The 18,332-nt window shown below is 42.0% G+C and overlaps 1 protein-coding gene across 3 annotated transcripts in view; it reads left to right on the forward strand.

Annotated features, from left to right (window-relative positions):
- C2CD2 (C2 calcium dependent domain containing 2) overlaps window positions 1-18,332 on the forward strand; it is a 376,932-nt gene that overhangs the window by 243,771 nt on the left and 114,829 nt on the right. For all 3 annotated transcript variants that reach the window (XM_053705898.1, XM_053705900.1, XM_053705901.1), the window contains exon 12: window positions 5,674-5,787. In XM_053705898.1, coding sequence (XP_053561873.1) covers window positions 5,674-5,787 — 114 coding nt within the window. The remainder of the gene's footprint in view (window positions 1-5,673; window positions 5,788-18,332) is intronic.

Below are 18,332 nucleotides of genomic sequence, written 5' to 3' on the forward strand. Positions count from 1 at the left end.
TGTCCTGTTACAGTGTGACACAACCAACCGCCCCTAGTCCTGTGTCCTGTTACCGTGGGACACCACCAACCACCCCTAGTCCTGTGTCCTGTTACAGTGTGACACAACCAACCGCCCCCCTTTGTCCTGTTACTGTGCGACACAACCACCCACCCCAAGTCCTGTGTCCTGTTACACTGTGACACAACCAACCACCCCTAGTTATTTTCCCTGTTACACTGTGACACAATCAACCACCCCTAGTCCTGTGTCCTGTTACCATGTAACACAACCAACCGCTCCTAGTCCTGTTACCGTGTGACACAACCAACCGCCCCAAGTCCTATGTCTTGTTACCGTGTGACACAACCAACCACCCCAAGTCCTGTGTCCTGTTACCGTGTGACACAACCAACCTCCCCTAGTCCTGTGTCCTGTTACCGTGTGACACAACCAACCACCCCTAGTCCAGTGTCCTGTTATCATGTAACACAACCAACTGCCCCTAGTCCTTTTACCGTGTGATACAACCAACCACCCCTAGTCCTGTGTCCTGTTACTGTGTGACACAACCAACCACCCCTAGTCCTGTGTCCTGTTACCGTGTGACACAACCAACCACCCCTAGTCCTGTGTCCTGTTACCGTGCGACACAACCAACCACCCCCCTGTGTCCTGGTACAGTGTGACACAACCAACCACCCCCTTTGTCCTGTTACCGTGTGACACAACCACCCACCCCAAGTCCTGTGTCCTGTTACACTGTGACACAACCAACCACCCCTAGTCCTGTGTCCTGTTACCGTGCGACACAACCAACCACCCCTAGTCCTGTGTCCTGTTACAGTGTGACACAACCAACCACCCCCTTTGTCCTGTTACCGTGTGACACAACCACCCACCCCAAGTCCTGTGTCCTGTTACACTGTGACACAACCAACCACCCCTAGTTCTTTTCCCTGTTACACTGTGACACAATCAACCACCCCTAGTCCTGTGTCCTGTTACCATGTAACACAACCAACCGGCCCTAGTCCTGTTACCGTGTGACACAACCAACAACCCCAAGTCCTGGGTCCTGTTACCGTGTGACACAACCAACCGCCCCAAGTCCTATGTCTTGTTACCGTGTGACACAACCAACCGCCCCTAGTCCTGTGTCCTTTTACCGTGTGACACAACCAACCGCCCCTAGTCCTGTGTCCTGTTACCGTGTGACACAACCAACCGCCCCAAGTCCTGTGTCCTGTTACCGTGTGACACAATCAACCGCCCCTAGTCCTGTGTCCTGTTACCGTGTGACACAACCGCCCCTAGTCCTGTGTCCTGTTACCATGTGACACAACCAACCGCCCCTAGTCCTGTGTCCTGTTACCGTGTAACACTACCAACTGCCCCAAGTTCTGTATTTTGTTACCGTGTTACACAACCAACCACCCCTAGTCCTGTGTCCTGTTACAGTATGAGTAAAGCTACTGCACATGCGTGTCAGCAATGTGAGCACACTCCAGAAAAGCTATTGAGGCAAGTGGGTGTATGTATAATTTTTTATTATGTTTACTGTCCCTTTAATTATCTGAAAGTTTAATAAACCCTCAGATGCAGTCTAATAATTACTTTATTAGCTCAGAGCCTGATCTCTGACTTATACATCCACCCCCAACAGTGCCAGGTTACAAACTTTTTTGATGATCAGTGTATTAGGGAGTTGTAAACAATGGGCCTCAACAAACAGCAATATATTCAAGAAACTCATCGCCCATATTGGATAAGGAAAATACAGCTTTTTCTTATAAAAATATACACTGAGTATATTGCCCATGCATATTGTACATTTAACTTGTGATTACTATAGAAGATAGCCCCACATACGGTTGACAACTATTTTTGAAAAAAATAAGGGAGACTTAGGAATCAAGAAAAATGTACACAGGAAATCGACATGTGTGACTGTACGTATGTATGTGAGTATATGTGTGTATGTACGTATGTATGTGAGTATATGTGTGTATGTACGTACGTATATATGTGAGTATATGTGTGTATGTATGTACGTATGTATGTGAGTATATGTGTGTATGTATGGGAGTATATGTGTGTATGTATGTACGTACGTATGTATGTGAGTATATGTGTGTATGTACGTATGTATGTGAGTATATGTGTGACTGTGTACGTATGTATGTGAGTATATGTGTGTGTGTACATACGTATGTAAGTGAGTATATGTGTGTGTGTACGTACGTATGTATGTGAGTATATGTGTGTATATATGTGTGTATGTGAGTATATGTGTGTACGTACGTACGTATGTATGCAAGTATATGTGTGTATGTACGTATATATGCGAGTATATGTGTGTATGTACTTATGTATGTATGTCAGTATATGTGTGTATGTACTTATGTATGTATGTGAGTATATGTGTGTATGTACATATGTATGTATGTGAGTATATGTGTGTACGTACGTATGTATGTGAGTATATGTGTGTACGTACGTATGTATGTGAGTATATGTGTGTACGTACGTATGTATGTGAGTATATGTGTGTATGTACGTATGTGTGTATGTATATACCTATGTATGTGAGTATATGTGTGTATGTACGTATGTATGTGAGTATATGTGTGTATGTACGTATGTATGTGAGTATATGTGTGTATGTATGTACGTATGTATGTGAGTATATGTGTGTATGTATGTGAGTATATGTGTGTATGTACGTATGTATGTGAGTATATGTGTGTATGTACGTATGTGTGTATGTATGTACCTATGTATGTGAGTATATGTGTGTATGTACGTATGTATGTCAGTATATGTGTGTATGTACTTATGTATGTATGTGAGTATAGGTGTGTATGTACGTATGTATGTATGTGAGTATATGTGTGTACGTACGTATGTATGTGAGTATATGTGTGTATGTACGTATGTATGTGAGTATATGTGTGTATGTACGTATGTGTATGTACGTACGTATGTATGTATGTGAGTATATGTGTGTATGTACGTACGTATGTATGTGAGTATATGTGTGTACGTATGTATGTGAGTATATGTGTGTATGTACGTACGTATGTGAGTATATGTGTGTATGTACGTACGTATGTATGTGAGTATATGTGTGTATGTACGTACATATGTATGTGAGTATATGTGTGACTGTGTACGTATGTATGTGAGTATATGTGTGTACGTACGTATGTGAGTATATGTGTATGTATGTACGTATGTATGTGAGTATATGTGTGACTGTGTACGTATGTATGTGAGTATATGTGTGTATGTATATGTGTATGTACGTATGTATGTAAGTATATGTGTGTATGTATGCATGTATGTGTGTATGTATGTACGTATGTATGTGAGTATATTTGTGTATGTATGCAAATATGTGTGTATGTACGTACGTATGTATGTGAGTATATGTATGTATGTATGCAAATATGTGTGTATGTACGTATGTATGTATGTATGCAAATATGTGTGTATGTACGCAAATATGTGTGTATGTACGTATTTATGTGAGTATATGTGTGTATACATGTATGTGTGTATTTACGTACGTATGTATGTGAGTATATGTTTGTGTGTTATGTACGTACGTATGTATGTGAGTATATGTGTGTATGTACGTATGTATGTGAGTGTATGCATGTATGTGTGTATGTACGTACGTATGTATGTGAGTATATGTGTGTATGTACGTATGTATGTGAGTATATGTGTGTATGCATATATGTGTGTATGTACGTATGTATGTGAATATATGTGTGTATACATGTATGTGTGTATGTACGTACGTATGTATGTGAGTATATGTGTGTATGCATGTACAGGTGGCCCTCGTTTAACAACGGTTCAATTTACACCATTTCAGAATAACAACCTTTTTTTCCAGTCATGTGACTGCTATTGAAAAGCATTGAGAAGCAGTGCATTTATTAAAATAGCCAGTAGGTGGAGCTGTCCACTTGAGTTGCAGCAAAGCCAAGCAAGCTGAAATTAATCAGTTTAAAGGGTCAGTAAACCTAAAAAATAATGTTATATTATATATTATATATGTGTGTATGTATGCATATATGTGTGTATGTACGTATGTATGTGAGTATATGTATGCATGTATGTACGTACGTATGTATGTGAGTATATGTATGCATGTATGTACGTACGTATGTATGTGAGTATATGTGTGTATGTACATACATATGTATGTGAGTATATGTACGTACGTATGTATATGAGTATGTGTGTATGTGCGTACGTATGTATGTGAGTATATGTGTGTATGTATGCATATATGTGTGTATGATGTATGCATATATGTGTGTATGTACGTACGTATGTATGTATGTGAGTATATGTGTGTATGCATGTATGTGTGTATGTATGTATGTGTGTATGTATGTATGTGTGTATGTACGTACATATGTATATGAGTATGTGTGTATGTGCGTACGTATGTATGTGAGTATATGTGTGTATGTATGCATATATGTGTGTATGTATGCATATATGTGTGTATGTACGTATGTATGTATGTGAGTATATGTGTGTATGCATGTATGTGTGTATGTACGTACGTATGTATGAGAGTATATGTGTGTATGTATGTATGTGTGTATGTATGTGTGTATGTGTGTATGTATGTATGTATGTATGTGTGTATGCATGTATGTGTGTATGTACGTACGTATGTATGTGAGTATATGTGTGTGTATGTATGTATGTATGTGTGTATGTACATACATATGTATGTGAGTATATGTACGTACGTATGTATATGAGTATGTGTGTATGTGCGTACGTACGTACGTATGTATGTGAGTATATGTGTGTATGTATGCATATATGTGTGTATGTACGTACGTATGTATGTGAGTGTATGTGTGTATGTACGTACGTATTTATGTATGTGAGTATATGTGTGTATGCATGTATGTGTGTATGTACGTACGTATGTATGTGAGTATATGTGTGTATGTATGTATGTATGTGTGTATGTACGTACGTATGTATGTGAGTGTATGTGTGTATGTACGTACGTATTTATGTATGTGAGTATATGTGTGTATGCATGTATGTGTGTATGTACGTACGTATGTATGTGAGTATATGTGTGTATGTATGTATGTGAGTATATGTGTGTATGCATGTATGTATGTGTGTATGTACGTACGTATGTATGTGAGTATATGTGTGTATGTATGCATGTATGTACTGCATTTACGCTCCTTCAACAAAAGATACCAAGGGAATGAAGCGATTTTAGTAATAGAAGACGTAATTTTGAAAGTTATTTAACATTGTATGTTCTATCCGAATCATGAAATATTTTTTTGGGGGTTTCAGTTCCCTTTAAGATACAGAATAAACGAGCAAAAAATAATGAAAGTACATTGTATAAAAATGATTACACATAATTAAAAATAAGACAAGCGTTAGGGTTAGATGATCTAAAGCTCGCAATCATGAGAGCGGTAAGGATGCAGTGGTTGTGCAGGTGACTGAGAATTACATATTAAAGATATGAGTTTTGTGAGTTCTGTTAAGTTACTGCTATGTAATGTAGCACGCATCCTATAATGTAGCACGCATCCTATAATGTAGCACGCATCCTTCAAATATAGTTGATAACAAAGCCACCTGTAGTGTTTGACTTGCTGTACCTTTTATTTTCTCCCCTAGATTCTCCTGCCAAGACCCCTGCTAAAGTGAAGACGATCGAGAGAGACTTTTCAGTTCAAGCTATTCCTTCCCAGAGTAATGTTGTCAGCAAAACCTTGTCATCTTCAGACACAGGTAAAGCCCCTTAATCTGTCAGCTGATTAGTTTTCCTTCACATGTCAAACACCAAGCAAAAGACTGCACCGCACAAGCCACTAATTATCTGATGTGCAGCACTGGTCAGTTTACTGCCACCCCTTATCCTCTAGAGAAAAATCTCAACATGATAGCATTATCACCTTATCCTCTAGAGCAAAATCTCAACATGATGTCACTACCACACCTTATCCTCTAGAGAAAAATCTCAACATGATGTCATTATCACCTTATCCTGTAGAGAAAAATCTCAACATGATGTCACTACCACACCTTATCCTGTAGAGAAAAATCTCAACATGATGTCACTACCACACCTTATCCTCTAGAGAAAAATCTCAACATGATGTCACTACCACACCTTATCCTCTAGAGAAAAATCTCAACATGATGTCATTATCACCTTATCCTGTAGAGAAAAATCTCATCATGATGTCATTATCACCTTATCCTGTAGAGAAAAATCTCATCATGATGTCATTATCACCTTATCCTCTAGAGGAAAATCTCATCATGATGTCATTATCACCTTATCCTGTAGAGAAAAATCTCAACATGATGTCACCTTATCCTCTGTAGTAAAACATCAGCATGATGTCACTGCCACACCTTATCCTCTAGAGAAAAATCTCAACATGATGTCACCTTATCCTCTGTAATAAAACATCAGCATGATGTCACTGCCACACCTTATCCTCTAGAGAAAAATCTCAACATGATATCACTACCACACCTTATCCTCTAGAGAAAAATCTCAACATGATGTCACTACCACACCTTATCCTCTGTAGTAAAACATCAGCATGATGTCATTACCACACTTTATCCTCTAGAGAAAAATCTCAACATGATGTCACTACCACACCTTATCCTCTAGAGAAAAATCTCAACATGATGTCACTACCACACCTTATCCTCTAGAGAAAAATCTCAACATGATATCACTACCACTCCTTATCCTCTAGAGAAAAATCTCAACATGATGTCACTACCACACCTTATCCTCTAGAGAAAAATCTCAACATGATGTCACTACCACACCTTATCCTCTAGAGAAAAATCTCAACATGTCACTATCACACCTTATCCTCTAGAGAACAATCTTAAAACGATATCACTACTACACCTTATCCTCTAGAGAACAATCTCAACATATCAATACTACACGTTATCCTCTAGAGAAAAATCTCAACATATCACTACTACACCTTTATCCTTTATAGTAAAATCTCAACATGATATCACTACCACACCTTATCCTCTAGAGAAAAATCTCAACATGTCACTGCCACACCTTATCCTCTATAATAAAATCTCAACATGTCACTGCCACACCTTATCCTCTATAATAAAATCTCAACATGATATCACTACCACACCTTATCCTCTATAGTAAAATCTCAACATGATATCACTACCACACCTTATCCTCTATTATAAAATCTCAACATGTCACTGCCACACCTTATCCTCTATAGTAAAATCTCAACATGTCACTGCCACACCTTATCCTCTATTGTAAAATCTTAACATGATATCACTACCACACCTTATCCTCTATTGTAAAACATCAACATGATGTCACTACCACCCATTATCCTCTAAAGTAAGTTCCCAACATGATATCACTGCCACACCTTATCCTCTATAGTAAAATCTCAACATATCACTACTACACTTCTATCCTTTATAGTAAAATCTCAACATGATGTCACTACTACACCTTATCCTCTATAGTAAAATCTCAACATGATATCACTACCACACCTTATCCTCTATAGTAAAATCTCAACATGATATCACTACCACACCTTATCCTCTATAGTAAAATCTCAACATGATATCACTACCACACCTTTTCTTTCCTATGGCATGGAGAGTCCATGACATCATTCCGATTTCTAGAGGGATATTCACCTTCTGGCCAGCAGGAGGAGGCAAAGAGCATCCCAGCAGAGCTGTTAAGTGTTGCTTCCCTTACCCATAACCCCCAGTCATTCTTTGCCTCTGTGATCGGGAGGATGGCGAAGTTGAGTGTCTGAAGATTTAATCCTTTAATGGGCACTTTTCCCTACAAGGATTGGGGTCTTGCTGTGTCCATGTCATGCTGTGTCCATGTCAATCTCTTTAGTAAGAATTGTGGTGGCTTTTAGCAGTTAGAAGGCGGCGAGGTTGTCTTTGCTTTACTTCTAACATTATTGCTACCCCTGTTATAGAAAGCCAAAGTTAGTTACTCTATTCTATCTTTTTCTACAGGTCTCTGATAGGAGTAAGTGTCCTTTCACCTTGTGAGCTGTCTTTCTGCCTGACAGCTAGATCTGCAGCTAAGTGCCTTTTGTCTTCTAGGTACTGGAGACTTGCACATTAAAATGTTTATATCTGCACTAGATCTCATGGGACATATCTAATCCTTTATTAAGGATTCATTTGGGGCAGTTTGCAGGCACTAAACATATGTGAGAGAGACTAAGGGGTTAATGGCTTCCCTTATTTGTTATGGGATGGTATTTATGACGTTTATGGATGTAGGTTATTGCAGTAATCTAAGATGATGGGATAAAGTGTTTTAGACATTTTTCTTTATTATTGGGACTTAAAGACGGGTTTTTTTTGGAATCAGTTACTTCCGTTTTTCTTCAGAGGCTTTCTTACAGAAAGGCACGCTTTTAGTCTGTTTCTTTTACAACCGCTCACGTAACTTCCCACTCTTCCATTTGTAATACTTAAGCGGGTTTGTAATACTGAGCAGAGCGGTGTCATTTTCTCTGAGCTTTCTTCTGTTGCAGCTGTGGGGATATCGTCTGACGATTAGAGAGTCCTATTTTTTGTGCAGCTTCTGGAGGTTACGGTAGGGCACCTCAGCTGCCTGAGGTGTAGAGGTGCATTTTTTATTTTTCACTTTTATTTGTATGCTTAGTGTTATTGCGCTCTGATGGAATACTATCCTTCTTAAAGTGACAGTCGATTTTGCCAAGATGTCTAGCTTCGCTTTTCTAGCTCGCAGGGCTCTATGGCTAAAATCTTGGTCAGCTGATGTTACTTCCAAGTCCAAGCTCCTGTCTTTACCTTATATGGGCAAGACCCTTTTCTCTTGTTAAGTGTAGTCAGTCCACGGGTCATCCATTACTTATGGGATTATATCTCCTCCCCAACAGGAAGTTGCAAGAGGATCACCCAAGCAGAGCTGCCATATAGCTCCTCCCCTCACATGTCATATCCAGTCATTCTCTTGCAACCTAACTAAAGATAGGTCGTTGTGAGAGGTCTGTGGTGTTTTTAAACTTAGTTTTTTTCTTCAATCAAAAGTTTGTTATTTTAAATGGCACCGGAGTGTGCTGTTTGTTCTCAGGCAGCATTAGAAGAGGAATCTGCCTGCGTTTTCTATGATCTTAGCAGACGTAACTAAGATCCACTGGCTGTTCTCACACATTCTGAGGAGTGAGGTAACTTCAGAAAAGGGGAATAGCATGCAGGCCCCCCCTGCAAACGAGGTATGTGCAGTAAATTATTTTTCTAAGGAATGGAATTGACTGAGAAAATACTGCTAATACCAATGTAATGTAAGTTCAGCCTTAAATGCAGTGGTAGCGACTGGTATTAGGCTGATGAGTGTGTGTACACTGAAGTATTTTTCTAGGGAATGGAATTTGACTTAGAAAATACTGTTAATACTGAAGTAATGTATGAGCCTTAACTGCAGTAAAAGCGACTGGTAGCAGGCTTATTAATAACACTTCATAGCTTTTAAAATGTATGTTCAAAACGTTTACTAGCATGTTAATCGTTTTTTGTGAGGTACTTGGTGATAAAACTTATTGGGGCACGATTTTTACCACATGGCTATCTTTGTTTTCTGCATAGAAACAGTTAACTGAGCTTCCCCACTGTTGTAATATGAGTGGGAGGGGCCTATTTTAGCGCTTTTTTGCGCAGTAAAAATTCAGTCACAATCTTCCTACTTCATCCTCCATGATCCAGGACGTCTCTAGAGAGCTCAGGGGTCTTCAAAATTCATTTTGAGGGAGGTAATCAGTCACAGCAGACCTGTGACAGTGTGTTTGACTGTGATAAAAACGTTAATTATTAAATTGTTATCCGTTTTTGGGTATTAAGGGGTTAATCATCCTGTTGCTGGTGGGTGCAATCCTTTGCTAACTTAATACATTTACTGTGAAAATTTGGTTGCTATAACTAATTTGGTTCATTGTTATTTCAACTGTGACAGCTTTTTGTGCTTCTTAAAGGCGCAGTAGCGTTTTTTATATTGCTTGTAAATTTATTTGAAAGTATTTTCCAAGCTTGCTAGTCTCATTGCTAGTCTGTTTAAACATGTCTGACACAGATGAATCTCTTTGTTCACTATGTTTGAAGGCCAATGTGGAGCCCCATAGAAATTTGTGTACTAAATGCATTGATGTCACTTTAAATAAAAGTCAATCTTTTCTTGTAAAGAAATTATCACCAGACAACGAGGGGGAAGTTATGCCGACTAACTCTCCTCACGTGTCAGTACCTTCGCCTCCCGCTCAGGAGGTGCGTGATATTGTGGCGCCAAGTACATCAGAGAGGCCCATACAAATCACTTTGCAAGACATGGCTACTGTTATGACAGAAGTATTATCTAAATTGCCAGAATTAAGAGGCAAGCGCGATTGCTCTGGGTTAAGGACAGAGCGCGCTGATGATGGGAGAGCCATGTCCGATACTGCGTCACAATTTGCAGAACATGAGGACGGAGAGCTTAATTCTGTGGGTGACGGATCTGATCCAGGGAGACTGGATTCAGAGATTTCTAATTTTAAATTTAAACTTGAGAACCTCCGCGTATTGCTAGGGGAGGTATTAGCGGCTCTGAATGATTGTAACACGGTTGCAATTCCAGAGAAATTATGTAGGCTGGATAGATACTATGCGGTACCGGTGTGTACTGCCGTTTTTCCTATACCTAAGAGGCTTACAGAAATTATTAGCAAGGAGTGGGATAGACCCGGTGTGCCCTTTTCCCCCCCTCCTATATTTAGGAAAATGTTTCCAATAGACGCCACCACACGGGACTTATGGCAGACGGTCCCTAAGGTGGAGGGAGCAGTTTCTACTTTGGCTAAGCGTACCACTATCCCGGTGGAGGATAGTTGTGCCTTTTCAGATCCAATGGATAAAAAATTAGAAGGTTACCTTAAGAAAATGTTTGTTCAACAAGGTTTTATCTTACAGCCCCTTGCATGCATTGCGCCTGTCACTGCTGCGGCGGCATTCTGGTTTGAGTCTCTGGAAGAGGCCATTCGCACAGCTCCATTGGATGAAATTATGAACAAGCTTAAAGCACTTAAGCTAGCTAACGCATTTGTTTCTGATGCCGTCGTACATTTAACCAAACTTACGGCTAAGAACTCCGGATTCGCCATCCAAGCGCGCAGAGCGCTATGGCTTAAATCCTGGTCAGCTGACGTGACTTCTAAATCTAAATTGCTTAATATTCCTTTCAAAGGGCAGACCTTATTCGGGCCCGGCTTGAAAGAAATTATCGCTGACATTACGGGAGGTAAGGGCCATGCTCTGCCTCAGGACAGGGCCAAATCAAAGGCCAAACAACCTAATTTTCGTGCCTTTCGTAACCTCAAGGCAGGAGCAGCATCAACTTCCTCCGCTCCAAAACAGGAAGGAGCTGTTGCTCGTTACAGACAGGGCTGGAAAACTAACCAGTCCTGGAACAAGGGCAAGCAGGCCAGAAAACCTGCTGCTGCCCCTAAGACAGCATGAAGAGAGGGCCCCCTATCCGGAAACGGATCTAGTGATCTAGTGAGGGGCAGACTTTCTCTCTTTGCCCAGGCTTGGGCAAGAGATGTCCAGGATCCCTGGGCGTTGGAGATCATATCTCAGGGATATCTTCTGGACTTCAAAGCTTCTCCTCCACAAGGGAGATTTCATCTTTCAAGGTTATCAGCAAACCAAATAAAGAAAGAGGCGTTTCTACGCTGTGTACAAGACCTCTTACTAATGGGGGTGATCCACCCAGTTCCGCGGACGGAACACGGGCAAGGATTCTATTCAAATCTATTTGTGGTTCCCAAGAAAGAGGGAACCTTCAGACCAATCTTGGACTTAAAAATCCTAAACAAATTCCTAAGAGTTCCATCATTCAAAATGGAAACTATTCGAACCATCCTACCCATGATCCAAGAGGGTCAGTACATGACCACAGTGGACTTAAAGGATACCTACCTTCACATACCGATTCACAAGGATCATTATCGGTACCTAAGATTTGCCTTCCTAGACAGGCATTACCAGTTTGTAGCTCTTCCCTTCGGGTTAGCTACGGTTCCAAGAATCTTTACAAAGGTTCTGGGCTCACTTCTGGCGGTACTAAGACCGCGAGGCATAGCGGTGGCTCCGTACCTAGACGACATTCTGATACAAGCGTCAAGTTTTCAAACTGCCAAGTCTCATACAGAGATAGTTCTGGCATTTCTGAGGTCGCATGGGTGGAAGGTGAACGTGGAAAAGAGTTCTCTATTACCACTCACAAGGGTTCCCTTCCTAGGGACTCTTATAGATTCTGTAGAGATGAGAATTTACCTGACGGAGGCCAGGTTATCAAAACTTCTAAATGCTTGCCGTGCCCTTCATTCCATTCCACACCCGTCAGTAGCTCAGTGCATGGAAGTAATCGGCTTAATGGTAGCGGCAATGGACATAGTACCATTTGCGCGCCTGCATTTCAGACCGCTGCAATTGTGCATGCTAAGTCAGTGGAATGGGGATTACTCAGATTTGTCCCCTCGGCTAAATCTGGATCAAGAGACCAGAGAATCTCTTCTATGGTGGCTTTCTCGGCCCCATCTGTCCAAGGGGATGACCTTTCGCAGGCCAGATTGGACGATTGTAACAACAGACGCCAGCCTTCTAGGTTGGGGCGCAGTCTGGAATTCCCTGAAGGCTCCGGGATCATGGACTCAGGAGGAGAAACTCCTCCCAATAAATATTCTGGAGTTAAGAGCAATATTCAATGCTCTTCTAGCTTGGCCTCAGTTAGCAACTCTGAGGTTCATCAGATTTCAGTCGGACAACATCACGACTGTGGCTTACATCAACCATCAAGGGGGAACCAGAAGTTCCCTAGCGATGTTGGAAGTCTCAAAGATAATTCGCTGGGCAGAGTCTCACTCTTGCCACCTGTCAGCGATCTACATCCCAGGCGTGGAGAACTGGGGGGCGGATTTTCTAAGTCGCCAGACTTTTCATCCGGGGGAGTGGGAACTTCATCCGGAGGTCTTCGCTCAACTGATTCATCGTTGGGGCAAACCAGATCTGGATCTCATGGCATCTCGCCAGAACGCCAAGCTTCCTTGTTACGGATCCAGGTCCAGGGACCCGGGAGCGGTGCTGATAGATGCTCTGACAGCACCTTGGGTCTTCAACATGGCTTATGTGTTTCCACCATTTCCGATGCTTCCTCGACTGATTGCCAAGATCAAACAGGAGAGAGCATCGGTGATTCTGATAGCGCCTGCGTGGCCACGCAGGACCTGGTATGTAGACCTAGTGGACATGTCGTCCTGTCCACCATGGTCTCTGCCTCTGAAGCAGGACCTTCTAATTCAGGGTCCTTTCAACCATCCAAATCTAATTTCTCTGAGGCTGACTGCATGGAGATTGAACGCTTGATTCTATCAAAGCGTGGCTTCTCGGAGTCGGTTATTGATACCTTAATACAGGCTAGGAAACCTGTTACCAGAAGAATTTACCATAAGATATGGCGTAAATATTTATATTGGTGCGAATCCAAGAGTTACTCATGGAGTAAGGTTAGGATTCCTAGGATATTGTCTTTTCTACAAGAGGGTTTAGAAAAGGGCTTATCTGCTAGTTCGTTAAAGGGACAGATTTCTGCTCTGTCTATTCTTCTACACAAACGTCTGGCAGAAGTTCCAGACGTTCAGGCTTTTTGTCAGGCTTTGGCTAGGATTAAGCCTGTGTTTAAGACTGTTGCTCCGCCGTGGAGCTTAAACTTAGTTCTTAACGTTCTGCAAGGCGTTCCATTTGAACCCCTTCATTCCATTGATATCAAGCTGTTATCTTGGAAAGTTCTGTTTTTGATGGCTATTTCCTCGACTCGAAGAGTCTCTGAGTTATCTGCCTTACATTGTGATTCTCCTTATCTGATTTTTCATTCAGACAAGGTAGTTCTACGTACTAAATCTGGGTTCTTACCTAAGGTAGTTTCTTACAGGAATATCAATCAAGAGATTGTTGTTCCATCATTGTGTCCTAACCCTTCTTCAAAGAAGGAACGACTTTTGCATAATCTGGACGTAGTCCGTGCCCTGAAGTTCTATTTGCAGGCAACTAAAGATTTTCGTCAAACTTCTTCCCTGTTTGTCGTTTACTCTGGACAGAGGAGAGGTCAAAAGGCTTCGGCTACCTCTCTCTCTTTTTGGCTTCGTAGCATAATACGTTTAGCCTATGAGACTGCTGGACAGCAGCCTCCTGAAAGAATTACAGCTCATTCTACTAGAGCTGTGGCTTCCTCCTGGGCCTTAAAAATGAGGCCTCTGTTGAACAGATTTGCAAGGCTGCAACTTGGTCTTCACTTCACACTTTTTCAAAATTTTACAAATTTGACACTTTTGCTTCTTCGGAGGCTATTTTTGGGAGAAAGGTGCTTCAGGCAGTGGTTCCTTCCGTTTAAAGTTCCTGCCTTGTCCCTCCCTTCATCCGTGTACTTTAGCTTTGGTATTGGTATCCCATAAGTAATGGATGACCCGTGGACTGACTACACTTAACAAGAGAAAACATAATTTATGCTTACCTGATAAATTTATTTCTCTTGTAGTGTAGTCAGTCCACGGCCCACCCTGTCTTTTAAGGCAGATCTAAATTTTTAATTAAACTCCAGTCACCACTGCACCCTATGGTTTCTCCTTTCTCATCTTGTTTCGGTCGAATGACTGGATATGACATGTGAGGGGAGGAGCTATATGGCAGCTCTGCTTGGGTGATCCTCTTGCAACTTCCTGTTGGGGAGGAGATATAATCCCATAAGTAATGGATGACCCGTGGACTGACTACACTACAAGAGAAATAAATTTATCAGGTAAGCATAAATTATGTTTTTGTTCCGGGTCTGGCGGAAATAATTTCTGAGATTACAGGTGGAAAGGGGTCTTTTCTACCTCAGGACAAAAAGAATAGACCCAAGGGTCGCCAAAATTCTAATTTTCGTTCCTTTCGTAACTTCAAAGGACAAAAGTCCCCCTCTTCCAAGCCGGAGCAGTCCTAGTCCTCTTGGAGATCCAGCCAGCCTTGGAATAAGGGGAAGCAAGCAAAGAAGCCTTCATCTGAGGCTAAATCAGCATGAAGGGTCCTCCCCCGGTCAGGTATTGGATCAAGTGGGGGGCAGACATTCCTTTTTTTCGTCAAGCTTAGATACGCAATGTCCCAGATCCTTGGGCTGTGGACATAGTATCTCAGGGTTACAAAATAGGATTCAAGACTTGTCCTCCCAGGGGCAGATTCATCCTCTCAAGATTATCTGCAGACCAGATAAAGAGAGAGGCCTTCTTAAGCTGTGTTCAGGACCTTACCTCCCTGGGAGTGATTGTTCCAGTTTCTGTAATGGAACAGGGTCAAGGATTCTATTCATATCTTTTGTGGTTCCCAAAAAAGAGGGAATTTTTCAGCCCATTTTAGACCTAAAATGTCTTAACAAATTCCTCAGGGTGCCGTCCTTCAAGATGAAAACCGTTTGTTCCATTCTTCCTTTGGTCCAAGAGGGTCAGTTCATGACGACCGTAGACCTGAAGGACGCGTACCTTCATGTTCCCATTCACAGGGATCATCACCAGTTCCTGAGGTTTGCATTTCTAGACAAGCACTTTCAATTTGTTGCTCTACCCTTTGGCCTTGCCACAGCTCCGAGAATATTCACAAAGGTTCTGGGGGCTCTTTTGGCAGTCAGGTCTCAGGGAATTGCGGTGATGCCTTACCTGGACGACATCTTTTTTAAGCGTCATCTTTTTTAAGCGTCATCTTTTTAACTAGCAAACTCTCATACAGAGATCTTGTTGTTTTTTTCTACGTTCCTACAGATGGAAAGTGAATCTGGAGAAGATTTCCCTTGTTCCAGCTACAAGGGTGTGTTTCTTAGGGACCATCATAGATTCCCTATCCATGAAGATTTTTCTGATGGATGTCAGAAAATCCAAACTTCTCTCTTCATGTTTCTCTCTCCAGTCTGCTATTCGTCCATCAGTGGCTCAATGCATGGAGGTAATTAGTCTGATGGTTGCTTTTATGGACATCATTCCTTTTGCTTTATTCCATCTGAGAGCTCTGCAGCTATGCATGCTCAGTCAATAAAATGGAGACCATTCAGATCTTCACATAAATCTGGATCCCCCGACAAGAGACTCTATCTCGTGGTGGATTTCTCAGGATCATCTGTCTCGGGGCCCATGCTTCCGCAGACCCTCCTGGTTGATTGTGACCACGGACGCCAGTCTGTTAGGCTGGGGAGCATTCTGGGGCTCTTTAAAAGCTCAGGGCCTGTTGACTCGGGAGGAGGTCTCTCTTCCCATAAACATCTTAGAGTTGAGGGAATTCTTCAATGCCTTGGCCTCAGTTGTCTTTGGTCCCTTTTATCAGATTCCAGACGGACATCACCATCTCAGTGGCTTACATCAACCACCAGGGAGGAACTCGGAGTTCCCTTGCTATGAAGGAGGTGACTTGCAATATCCAGTGGGCGGAAGCTCACGATTGTTTCCTATCTGCCATCCACGTTCCAGGTGTGGACAACTGGGAAGCAGATTTTCTGAGCAGACAGACTTTTCATCCCGGGGAGTGGGCTCTCCATCCGGAGGTGTTCACCAGGATAACCCTCAGGTGGGGGGTCCGGAGTTGGATCTGATGGCGTGTCACCAGAACACCAAGCTGCCAAGGTACGGTTCAAGGTCAAGAGATCCTCAGGACGCCCTGATGGATGCTCTGGCAGTTCCTTGGGATTTCAGTCTGGCATACCTGTTTCCTCCTTTTTGGTCTCCTTCCACGAGTCATTGCTTGTATCAAGCAGGAGAGAGCGTTGGTAATTCTAATAGCTTGGCCTCGCAGGATCTGGTTAGTGGATCTGGTGAAGATGTCATCTCTTCCACCTTGGAGGTTACCTCTGAGGAAGGACCTTTTAACTCGGGGTCCTTTCCTCCATCCAAAACTAGTTTCTCTGAAGCTGACTGCTTGGAGATTGAATGCTTAGTTTTGGCCAAGCGTGGATTTTGCAAGCCGGTCATTGCTACCATGCTTCAGGCTCCCAAGCCAATTACTCGTAAGATTCACCATAAAGTATGGCACAAATACCTATATTGGTGTGAATCGAAGGGTTTCGCTTACAGCAGGGTCAGGATTCCCAGAATTTTGTCTTTTCTCCAGGAGGTTCTGGAGAAGGGTTTGTCAGTCAGATCTCTGAAGGGTCAGATTTCTGCTCTGTCTATTCTTTTGCACAAGCGTCTGGCAGATATGCCAGATGCTCAATCTTTTTTTCAGGCTCTGTTCAGAATCAGGCCTGTGTTTAAACCTGTTGCTCCTCCTTGTTCTTAAAGTTTTGCAACAGGCTCCGTTTGAGCCAATGCATTCTGTGGATATTAAGTTGTTATCTTGGAAGGTTTTGTTCCTTATTGCTATTTCCTCTGCTCGCAGAGTTTCTAAACTCTTGGCTTTGCAGTGTGATTCTCCTTACCTTATTTTTCATGCACATAAGGCGATCCTTCTTTCTATATTGGGTTTTCTCCCTAAGATGGTGTCGGATCGAAATATTAATCAGGAAATTGTTGTTCCTCCTTTTTGTCCTAATCCTTCTCATAAGGAATGTCTTTTGCATAACTTGGATGTTGTGCTTGCTCTAAAATTTTACCTTCAAGCTACTAAAGATTTTCGTCAGTCTTCTGCCCTGTTTGTTATTTTCTCTGGAAAGCGTAAGGCTCAGAAGACCACTTCTACTTCTCTTTCCCTCTGGTTGAGAAGTATGATTTGTTTTGCTTATGAGTCTGCTGGACAGCAGCCTCCTTAGAGAATTACGGCTTATTCCACTAGGGCTGTCTCCTCTTCTTGGGTTTTCAAAAACGAAACTTCTGTTGGTCCACTTTGCATACTTTTTTCAAATTCTACAAATTTGATACTTTTGCCTCGGCTGGGACCTCTTTTGGGAGAAAGGTTCTTCAAGCGGTGGTGCCTTCTGTTTAGCTTCTCCTGCCTTGTTCTCCGTCCCTGTTCATGACTTCTAGGTTCGGTATTGGTTCCCACTAGTAATTGGAATGACATCGTGGACTCTCCATGCCATAGGAAAGAAAAGAAAATGTATGCTTACCTGATAAATGTCTTTCTTTTTAGGCATGGAGAGTCCACGACCCCACCCTTAAGTTTTTTTTGTTAACCCTCAGGCACCTCTATACCTTTGTGTTATCATCTTTTTTTATTTCCCTTCGGTCGAATGACTTGGGGTTATGGGTAAGGGAAGTGACAATTTGCCT

This window comes from Bombina bombina, chromosome 3, assembly GCF_027579735.1.
Source record: "Bombina bombina isolate aBomBom1 chromosome 3, aBomBom1.pri, whole genome shotgun sequence".
In the NCBI taxonomy this organism is placed as follows: Eukaryota; Metazoa; Chordata; class Amphibia; order Anura; family Bombinatoridae; genus Bombina; species Bombina bombina.